The sequence below is a fragment of the Rhamphochromis longiceps genome, linkage group LG7, assembly GCF_057381845.1.
Source record: "Rhamphochromis longiceps isolate RC_006_pf linkage group LG7, R_longiceps_female_GT1.1, whole genome shotgun sequence".
NCBI classification, from domain to species: domain Eukaryota; kingdom Metazoa; phylum Chordata; class Actinopteri; order Cichliformes; family Cichlidae; genus Rhamphochromis; species Rhamphochromis longiceps.
In genome coordinates this window covers 12,148,382-12,159,463 of record NC_140563.1, presented here as the reverse complement: position 1 = coordinate 12,159,463, position 11,082 = coordinate 12,148,382, and the positions used below count along the sequence as shown (strand labels likewise).

Genomic DNA, 11,082 nt, shown 5'->3' with positions numbered 1-11,082 from the left:
AACATTATATTTCTTTTAAAAAGTTTTATTTATTTGGTAGGTTATTTTATAAAATAAGCAACAGTGTTTACATTTTGATTTAATGTAAGTATTTTAACTGTAACTGCCAGATACACAAACACTTTTTTTCGATCAATGCACTATTTTTTTTTCCCCCCAGATTTCTTTTCTAGAGTTGCATAAGAGGGGGAAAAATATTAAATTTTTTTGTTTTCATCGTCACTGTAAGTAATACTACATTGCGGGTTTATCGCTTGTACTAATTGAAGGATTTATCTGTGTGTAAATAAAACTGCTTGTAACTGGGTTTTTTCTTTACAAAAGTCTCACATCCACTAATTTTTTGGGGGGTTTTTGTTGAACATCTGTGATAGCGGAACATTTTCCAGGCCCCATTATTTATAACAAAGAGAAACGTAATCCTTTTTCCAAGTGAAACAGACAGAACTGGAAAGCTGAGAAGCTTCTGTCGTATCGATCAGCAGAAACCTACTGAGAACTCTGTTTTATTATTCGTTTTCCAGACGAGAGCTTTTTAGTTCAGGCTCCAGTGCTGTCGTGTTGAATCAACAGCAGAAAACTCTTTTCATATAAACTTATTAGATGACTCGAGACCAAACTCTGCTCCTGCATATGAAGATGATGATCTTCGAACTACTTCCAGCAGAGGATTTCAGTTTCTTGCAGTCAAAATCATTGACGTCACCAAACTGCCCAGAGCCACCACCAGAGCTCCAAGTATAAATTTCCAGGAAATTCCCTAAAACACAACAAAAACACCACGGTAGTTCCAGTCAATGCCAGATTCGTGGCAATCACAATTTAAAAAAAAAAAAAAAAAGTAGTAGATATAATCACAGCTTACAGATGGCTTCTTCTTTGATGGGATCAGGAAAGGTGCAATATTGTCTCCAAGCATCTCTGCTGGTTTGGGTTTCCACTCTTGGGTTTCTTTGCCTCCAGACTGCCTTTTGACAAGTTTAGATAACTCAACATGGATTGCCTGTAAGGGGGGGAGGAAGATGCTTCTAGTAAATAAAAATGAAACGCTCAAAGGGTGAAGGTGCAGTTTTAAAAGTGTCCAGCAGGTGAAAGCAGAGATCTGAAAGTAAAGTAGACCTTTATGCTAAAGACCAGGGAATTATGAAAGTCACATTTTAAACTTTATACTAACAGCTTTGCACTTGTAACCAAATTTCACACAGAGGACCTTTTATATTTTTTAAATGGCAGATTTATCATCGGAAAACTGTAGCTCGCCATAAAAAGTAAGCCATTTTTCTTATTTTCAGTGGAATTTCTGATTTTTTTTTTTTTTTTGGGTGACCCACCACTACAGAGTGCAGTGCACCAACTTTCTCACAGAGCAGCTAAATCAGGTTTCTCTAAAGCATTTCATCCACTGCTGGGACAAGCGTGTAATTACCAAAGCAGCAGATATTTTCGTTTTGTCTAGACAAGACCAGGCATATTTGTGACTGTGGCAGTGCGCCCTATAGATCAGGTCACTGTAACATTGGCAGAAATGTACTCCTCAAACTCTGTAGATCAGATCCTGCGGTGCTGGAGTAAGCAATGACCATAAACTAGGATTAATTCAAATCTTTGCAGCATTTGTACATTTCTCTGCTGTAGCTGAAAAGGAGGACTTGGTTACTCTCTCCGCATTACAAAAATGTAAGTTATGTATGTATGTGGTATTTTTGCCAAGATTGCAAGAAAGCACTTAGTGATGTGGTCACATCTGTGGACTGCCAGATGTGCAGTTTGCATGAGCCTCTGTGGAGGATTTGGCAGATTAAACAAACCACAAAAACAAGATGGTACAGGCCTCAACACAAAGAGTTCACCAGGGTTCCTTCAGGCTGATGTGGAGCAAATTTATTTAAAAGCTTCTAAACTTTAATATTCAAAATAAAGCGGTTATGTCCATTTGTGTGAATGTGAGAGATGGTAATTTATCCCGTATCCAGGGTCAAATGTTTTCATGTATTAAAAAACTGGAGATTTTATAGGCATTTAAAAAAATATTGTCAATTTAAATAAAGCGGAAACCATTTTTTTTGTTATCAACCAAAGATTTTTCTTACATTTGTTTATATTTATTTAAGATAAGCCCAACTGTGCATGTTGGGATTAAATAAATCAGTTGCGTTGTTGCACGTTGGCATGGCGATATCAGCATATTGCCCAAAGCGCAATTTTGCTCAAGTATAGCCTCAGAGCGCTGCTATTATATGAGCCCGTGCTGTTTGATGGTTGATCGTTTATAATGTAATAATGTAAAAATATTTTAACACATGTTGAGCGTTTAGTACGGAGCTGAATTTTTCTGAATAATTGCACGAGGCCTGGAAATTATTTATTCATTCGCTGTGCAAGTGCAAGTTTAACAACAGCACTCGACTCTGTCTTTACCCTTGAAATTATAATATGCAGAGATTTTTAACCTCAATAATGGCACATTCGAGAGGTCCTTTTTAAAATAAAAACACATCATTTAGACCGACTGGAGCGTATTGGCAGCCAGGAATAATTTTGGAGCGACCTCTCCCCTGTTTTTTCATTCTTTTTTTTTATGTGGGAGGGATTCACAGGCAGCCTTGGAAGAAGGACCTGCTCACCCATATCATCTCACCTTGGTGGCTGGCTCCAGTTTCAAGGCCTTTTTTAGCACTTCCATAGCCTCTTTGTATTCGCTCTTGTCAGACAGGAGCTGAAAGAGATTAGAAACCCTGCAGTGTGAGCAGAGCTGGAGGAAGCATAAATCAAAAACTGACAGAGAGGAAGATAGCAATATTGTACCTACTATTATTTACCCACAAAAATAATAAAAAGCTAACTATATTAACAAACTCCTCTTCCTTCCAGGAAACCTCCTTAAAATTATAGGTTGCGAGATTCAAATTAGATGCTACACACTGTCTATACATCCTCACCTTTCCTACCCTGAAGAGGGCCTTGACGTTGTTTGGCTCGAGGGTCAGAACGTCTCGGCTGGTGTGCAGAGCCTCGTCAAACTGCTCCAGTCTGACTTGAGTGGTCGCCAGGTTGTTCAAACACTTCACACGGTAGTCCTGCACCTCCTCCTCCTCTTCCTTCACACCAACATCATTACCATCTGCACAGGGAGAGACGCATGGCTTATAACATACCCTTCTGCTTCAACTGTAGCTTTACAATCATTAGATTGAATTGATCCCACAGCCCAAAAACATGCATGTAGGGTTAATTGGCAGCTGTAAACTAACAATAGATGTAAACGTGAGGGTGAATGACTGCCTATCTAATATCTTGACTGTCAGGGAGAAACTCGGTGCTATTTAGTGCTATTTTTGCATTCAGCTGGATGCTTTATCGTTGTCCTGCATGGTTTTACCATTAGGCTCAAAGATGTCCAACTGGCTTAAGCAGTGACTGAAGTAATGAGCACTGGTTAGTGCAAAGGGATTTTACTGCTGGCCCTGAGCATGATGGGTGATAAATGTTAGCAGCTTAGGGGCTACATTTTTGTGAATGTGCCACGCAAATGCGCCTGAGCAAGTTGAACAAACGTCTTGGATTTACTGCGCCTGTTTTTGCCTTTAAAAACAAAAACTTATCAGAAATAAGACAGTTATGTTTAGGAAATTATGTACATCACGCATAAACAGGGGGAAAAAAACAACCAACTTTTGCATCCATTAAGCTGATCTTTTGCCAAAGAGTGCTTTGGCTGTCAATCGTGAAAAACATGCAACTTAGTTTTACTGAATGAAGCATAATACATGCTGTGCCCAAATGGCTAATCGATTTGCAACATGACAATAGCTAACCAAATATTTGCATGTCAGGATTGTGATGTGGCAATTTGCAAAGAATTAAATCAAAATCAGTTATTTTAAATGTGATCTGACAATAAAGAGGACCGATGACTCTCATGCATGGACCCATTTTTCACAAGCTAATTCAAAATACGAGTCTGTGTCAGTGTCTCAGTGTTAACTGTTCAACCACTATTTCATTTTCATGCAACTCACATCATAGCAATAACTATCACAGACTATAGGCCACCCATCCCCACGCTCACACTGCCCCTGATGACCCAGACCCTAAAACACTTCAGTTTGTCTCAGCACTCGCTCCTCTCCCTCTTTATGTGCACACCTGCTCTTGAAAAGCGCTGTTACAGAGAAAAAGGGGTTCATAATTTTATGCATTTTGTGGCTTAATTGGGGAAGCAGTGACACACTGTCCCCACATATATGTTAATTACTTAACAAAGCATTTTCAACACAGGAAAGCTGAGGAAGCATTGAAAGCAGTGTGATATGAAATAGGCATCACACTACGTGGATGCTGTGCTCGAGTCCAAGTGAAAGGCGCTTGGGCTCACCTTTTTAAACAGCACCTGGACGCATCAAGCAGCGGCCACACTAACAACACGCACTGCACTTCATTGTGCTCGGACAAGGTATGAAACAACTGTTTGGTCTCCAGTTAACTGCAAATATTTAAGCCAAAACATGGGGATCATAGTGTTTTGCAGTGTTTTATACAAAGTTATTAGGTTCTCTATTTTGTTGTAAACTGAATGTATAATAATGATGTGCAGTCCTGCAAATTTTGGCATTGATCCGATATCAAGTAAATGCAGGGCCAGTATTGCTGATACCAATACCAATAATGATATTTTAACATATAAAAGCAGCTTATGTGGCTTTTGTGTGTGTGTATCATCGTACATTTACCAAATTCTAACTCATGTATTTTGAAACTGTGTTTTTTGGAGACCTGCTATGCAAATGCGCCGGTTTCTAAAACTCCAGCTCCAACTTGTGTGGGCTACATACTGAACTTAGAGGATAGAATCAAAGTATTGATTCTATCGAGCTAGTGTCGATCCGAAAACAATATCAGTGTTGGTATCAATGTGCTACAAATAATTTAGACGGTCATCTGCTCGAGTTTTACTTCATTTGACGCTCTTCTCCCATAAATTAATTATTTAATAATATTTTGTTACTTATTAAATTCGTTTTTTTAAAAAGCCTAAATATTGAGCTTGAAAACCTCAAACTCAAACGACATTTCCTCTTCAAACCAAACACTATTCTTTTTTTTCCTTCTTTAAAAGCTGAACAGCGTTTGACATAGAAGTGAAAATATTCCCTTTTTCCACATTTAATAGGACACTTCAGCTCAAATGACCATGTTTCATCCATCCACGCAGTAAACTTAAAAGTTCTTACTTAAAAAAAAATGACACAAAATTAATTTAGTTTTGCATTTCTAATATTTTGCAAGAGCATATTTATTCTTACGTAATTACCAGTTAATTGATTATATTGATTTTAAATCTTCGTGTGTGCCGAGCTGGTTTTTGTGTGTTAGGCTCCGAATGACACAAGTAAGAGATAAGGTCTGTGTTTTCCCTTTTGCTGGTCATCTTCTCATCCACTAATTACATGATCTCGATGCCCTGATAAACTCCTCTCTTCAGTGCCATGGTGACTTGTCTCACCGGTCTGCTGTCATTGTTGCATTATGAAGCAGTGCATGTTTTTCTCTTTGCTGACATGTTCAGTCACATTTCCCTCTTGGCCCGACCCTGCCTCATCAATGATCAAAGTGATTAAGTAAGTAGAAAAAATAAGACCATTGATTAGCTTTGATTATGCAAAAGAAGTAAGCCCAAAAAAACGATCACAGCCCCAGGCTCAGATGGACGTGGCGCTACATCGTGCTGAAGCGATTAGTGTGACGGCAGAAGTGAGGAGAGCGCTAACCTGTTATGTCATCCCCGGCTGATGTGGCAATAAGGTGTCTCAGGTCTCTTAGTCTGTGTTTTATGTGCCCTGGTTTGTGTTTTCTCTGTGTGTGTTTCTTTGTCTCTGCCAAAGCATCCTTGGCACAGTCAAAAGTAAGGGAGTATTACCTTTGCTGCGTGTGGTCAGCACATCCAGAGCCACGCAATAGGCCCGGGCAGCCAAGCTGTATTCCTCCCTCTGGAAATGAAAATTCCCTGTCTCTCGTTTCTGGTTGCCGATGCGGATGCGGTCTGCAATGGGCAGAGTTAATGGGTCCGGTTTCTCTCTGAAGTCCAGCAGCTGCAGCTGGTAGAGTAAAGGAGCCCAGGCTGGAATATCAGGCTCTCTGCACATAAACACAAAAACAAACACAGTCAGTATTTGGGGGCCAGAGGATGGCAGCAGCTTGTAAATGGCCTGTATTTGTATTTACTAGTCCCTAAGGACCCCAAAGCACTTTACACATCCAGTCATCCACCCATTCACACACACTGGTGATGGCAAGCTACATTGTAGCCACAGCCACCCTGGGGCGCACTGACAGAGGCGAGGCTGCCGGACACTGGCGCTACCCTGGGGAGCACTGACCACCACCAGTAGGCAACGGGTGAAGTGTCTTGCCCAAGGACACAACAACCAAGACTGTCCGAGCTGGGGGCTTGAACCGGCAACCTTCCGATTACAAGGCGAACTCCCAACTCTTGAGACACGATTGCCCCAGCTTGTGTGTGTTCTTAAGCTATTGTCTTAACTGTTATTAAGGTCTTATAACTGTATTACTTTGTGTGCCTTTTTTTCTTGCTCCTTTTTCCCAGTGGAATTGTTTCTACATGAGACCAACTGATGGCACTGAGTACATCAGTAATCCTGAATGGAATGAGTACTGTTATCCCTGATGAGCCAGGGAGGAAATAATGGGGCTGCAGAGCTGGATCTAAGCAGAGAACAAAGAGGAAGAAATATAAATCGTCCATTCCAGCTATCATCATGAGGGCTGTGAGGTATTGGGCAATAAGATCGATGAGCTTGGAGCGCTGATAAAGTCCCAGAGGGAATACCATGAGTGTAGAGGGATGTGCTTCAGGAAAACGTGGCTGAACTTGCACTTCCCAGACCACAGTATGGCACTACTCGGCTTTAAAACATTTTAGCCTTAGAGAGCTTTAATCTGGATGAATTTCACTGTGAATGAAAAGGTGGCGCGATCTTGGACACGTTAGTCTCAAGGAAAGTTTCTGTGACCTAGTTATTGAACTGATAGCTGGTGCTTAGCTTCCAGGATTATTTAGTCACGTCACTGCTTGTGTTTTATCTTTATAGCAAACTCTCCAACAAGAACAAAAGCATCACTTCTCATCCCCTAATGCTGCTCTTAAATTTAAAGACACAGACACAGCTAGAAAGATTTTTTTTTTTACAAGATTTTCAGTTCACGCTGGTACTTATACGGCACTTTTGGTCACATGGTAAATTCCCTAACCCCGTAGGCCCAAGTGTGACATATTTGATACATGACGTTTTGTGAGTTTTTGACACCTGAAAAACTTGAATAAACTTTTGAGCAAAAGTTATACAAATTTAATTCCAAAAACACTTCAGTTTCAAAAAATTAGAATTTTCAGGCAACTAGTTAATGATTCAGGTTTTACAGAATTAAAGTGACGATCAGTCTGGTATCTTTTTTGTTGCAAGTTTTACCAGTTTGTGTTCATTTATTATAACCTCTTTTGAACACTAGAGTTTATAATAAATGAACACAAAGTAGTAAATAACTGTCATCACTTTTCTGATATTTGACTTGATATTTATGCCTCTCTCTGTGCTGGTACGCTATCAGTACAGCGTGTGTTAAATTTCACTGTATCCAACAGGTCATAGACCTTAAAAGCAACAACTTTAAAGATGCCTGAGAGACCCCGGTTCACTTAAACAGACCAGAATTCGACACTGGTGTGAACTCTGGAGCTGTCAATGTGTTCAGTTCACTCAAGAGTCACTCAGAAGGAAAGTTAATTTGGTTCTCAATCATCTGGCTCCTGTGACCACGTTGCACACAATGGCCCATTATCAGTTTCTGTGTGGAAGCTCTGATTCAGATGGGGTGTGTGTGCATGTGCGTGCGTGTGTGTGCGTGTGTGTGTGTGTGTGTGTGTGTGTGTGTGAGAGAGAGAGAGAGAGAGAGAGAGAGAGAGAGGCAGAAAAAGAGACAGAGAGAGCCAAGACAGAAGGCTACGTTTTTAAAGGTTCACTCTGAAACGACTGCAATACGACAAGCGATGAAACAATAATAGAAACTAACACCAAAAGCAAAAGTATTTAATTAAGATCACAACACAAAGGTGTTCCTGCAGACCCCCATTCAGCCTCTGTTTACTGCAAAGTGATAATACAAGGGTTTCTTTAAAATTAGGTTATTAAATATTCACACCGGTTGTGTCAGTGGCACAGTTTCTTTTTGTCTAACGGACCTGTAGTTGTATCCTCGGCCTTATCCTGGAAGGCTGTGTCAGCAGGTGGGATCGGATTACCCTTTCACCTCCCCTCTCTGGAGACCTCATCCACTATCGCAGGACACACAGGAGTGTAAAACCAGCATCTGAGCCAAGCCCTCAGAAACTCGAGCCAGATCCCCGCCCTCACATCTCAAAAAACTCTTTTAGAAGTCTCTTTTAATTATTTAACCTCAATGAGCTGTTTTTGCATACTGCTGCACAGAGCTGAATTGTGCAGCAGGTGTCCGAGAGCAACGGCAGAGACAGAAGTTGAGCTTTTGAAAAACACATGGCCTGTGTTGCATTTTGTAATGTTGGTCTTTCTAATCATATCCCGCTCACGCCATGTGTGTTGCAGGCATAGGAAGAATGTAACACCATCAGTTTGCACCGCACATACTGTAACTGTCTGTACGCTTACTGTAGCTGCTTCTCTCTGCTCTTATCTAAAAATATTACACAATCTCCAGACTGTGTGTTATGTAATAGCGCCTGACATATAACAATAACTCACGGAGAGACCGGCAAACTCCGACCTTAACGTGCCCGGTTCCAGATTAAAGGGGATCTGTGGGAATTCACCCCTGAATCCACTGATTAACCACCACAATCTGAAAGTACATCCAACTAAACTTCTTTTAGTCACCATGAAGACTCAGAATTTATAATCTGTTTTTAAAGTCTGAGTCTCATTAGTTTATTACAATAAGTATGGCTTTCTAGCCAAATATAGCACTAAAATGCCACCAGATCTCAATCCAACACCTTTGGTATACTGGAATGGGAGATTCTGACCATGGATTTACAGACCCTATTAATTCAATGTCAACCAAAATCTCGGAGGAATGTTTTCAGCATCTTGTTGAATCTTTGCCACGAAGAATTAAGGCTTCAGTACAAGCACAGTGTATCTAATAAAGTGGATTATAAAGCTTTGAGTTTGAGAACCACTGCGGACGATAATGATAAACATAAATGTTACAGTGAGCAGCGACTGAGAATCAGTTTATCATTATGTGCATCATTATTATAATCCATCATTATGTAGCGTGGACTTTTGAGTGCTCTATACTGAATAGACTTGCAAATCAGTGCATAGTACAGTAAACAGCAAAGTGTTCTTAAAACTATAAATAGCCTATCACAGAATTAGCTCAAGCTGCTTCACATATTTTTTCTACTTTACAAGAGATTTGGATTAGTTTCTACCGAGAATAGAAAATAAACCTAAGTATCTCATTTAAGAAAGAAAGAAGTTATTTTGTTTGGCCTACAAAGAGATCCACATTGAATCGAACATTTTGTTCAGAGTTAAAACCTCTCACTCATGTGTCATTAGAGATCAATTTTCTCAGACAGAAGAAACACTTTGCTGCTCATGACTCACAAAGGATGAGACACAATATTTGGGAAGTGATGATTCATCTCTTATTAATCGCTGCAGCCACACAGCTGCTTCAACGTCAACTGTGGAAACCGAATGTGCCACATCAACACTCGACTAACTCCAAGTGATGTGCTACCCTGCGAATGAAACTGAAGTCGCGCACAGGCTCGGGCATTAAACAAAATAAACATGACTTTCGAGATGTTGAGAGTAATCTGAGAACACAGGCTGCTGACAGATCTATAAGGTTTAAAGTGTCATACGGGTCACTGATGATTAGCACCACACCAGTGTGCTACTACGCCGAGTTTAGTAGTGATGGGTCGTTCGCGAACGAAATGGCTCTTAGAGCCGGCTCTTTGACGTGAACGACGCGAGCCGGCTCCTTATCGCGAGCCGTCACGTGGGTTTTTTTTTTTTTTTCTTTCTCTCAGCCTCTCTCTCGCACTTTTTTTCCGCTTCACTCTGCACGCGAGTCTTGTGCTTTACGCTGGGCAGAGGGGGGAGGGGCGGTAGTTACACTCAGTAGCACAGGAACAGAGAGAGAGAAAGCGAGGCAGGGACAACAACATTAGAAAGGTATAGTAATCATCCACAACTATTTTCGGTTGCAGATGATAAAGGATTGAGAAAGTTTATTCATGCAGGTCCATATGACAGAGAATATGCATGTTCTTTTAGTTTTCATATTATAATTTATATTTAATTGTGTTGTGGTTTGCAGTGTTTTGTGTTCTTTTCACTTTAAATTTGTGAAAGGAAAAAGCTGAAAATTTAAATAGTTAAAACTTGAAATGTGAATAGTTGATTTTTGTATTATATGATTTATTTATTACATTTTATGTGGAGTGAATAAATAAAAGTATATTTACGGTGGCCCCTAGAGACAAAGCACATACAAACTTCAAATCACGTACGAACTCTGAAGCATGTACAAACTCCAAAACACGTAAAAACACGTACAAACTCCAAAACACGTAAAAACTCCAAAACACGTAAAAACACGTACAAACTCCGAAGCACGTAAAAACTCAGAAGCATATAAAAACTCAGAAGCATATAAAAACTCAGAAGCACATAAAAACTCAAAACACGTACAAAAGACAACAGAAGTGCTCCAGGATGCTGGGCGCAGTGTTGAGCCTTTGTTATCTTGTGGCTACACAAGCCAGCAAGTACCAACGACCGGATTTGGTGTGTGGTAATAACAGGTAAATGAACTTTTTTTTAAATTATTTGAATATATATATGAGTGCCTGTGTATAAATACACAAACAATACACACATGCTTTCAATTGTGTAATTTAAGTGATCTAGTAGCTCTGCTTTGGAAGTTCAGTTCATGCTAGAAATGTGTTTTGGAGTTTGTACGTGTTTTGTCTCTAGGGGCCACCGCATATATTTATATATAAAC

The 11,082-nt window shown here is 40.1% G+C and overlaps 1 protein-coding gene across 1 annotated transcript in view; it reads right to left on the bottom strand.

Moving 5' to 3' along the window:
• Nucleotides 1–626: 626 nt before the first annotated feature.
• Nucleotides 627–11,082, bottom strand: part of fkbp16 (FKBP prolyl isomerase 16) — a 34,619-nt gene continuing 24,163 nt past the window's right edge. The window contains exons 4-8 of the mRNA XM_085412176.1: nt 5,918–6,135; nt 2,940–3,121; nt 2,639–2,716; nt 866–1,003; nt 627–760 (exon numbers count right to left, since the gene is read on the bottom strand). Of these exons, the coding sequence (XP_085268302.1) occupies nt 674–760; nt 866–1,003; nt 2,639–2,716; nt 2,940–3,121; nt 5,918–6,135 (703 nt within the window). The 3' untranslated portion in view covers nt 627–673. The remainder of the gene's footprint in view (nt 761–865; nt 1,004–2,638; nt 2,717–2,939; nt 3,122–5,917; nt 6,136–11,082) is intronic.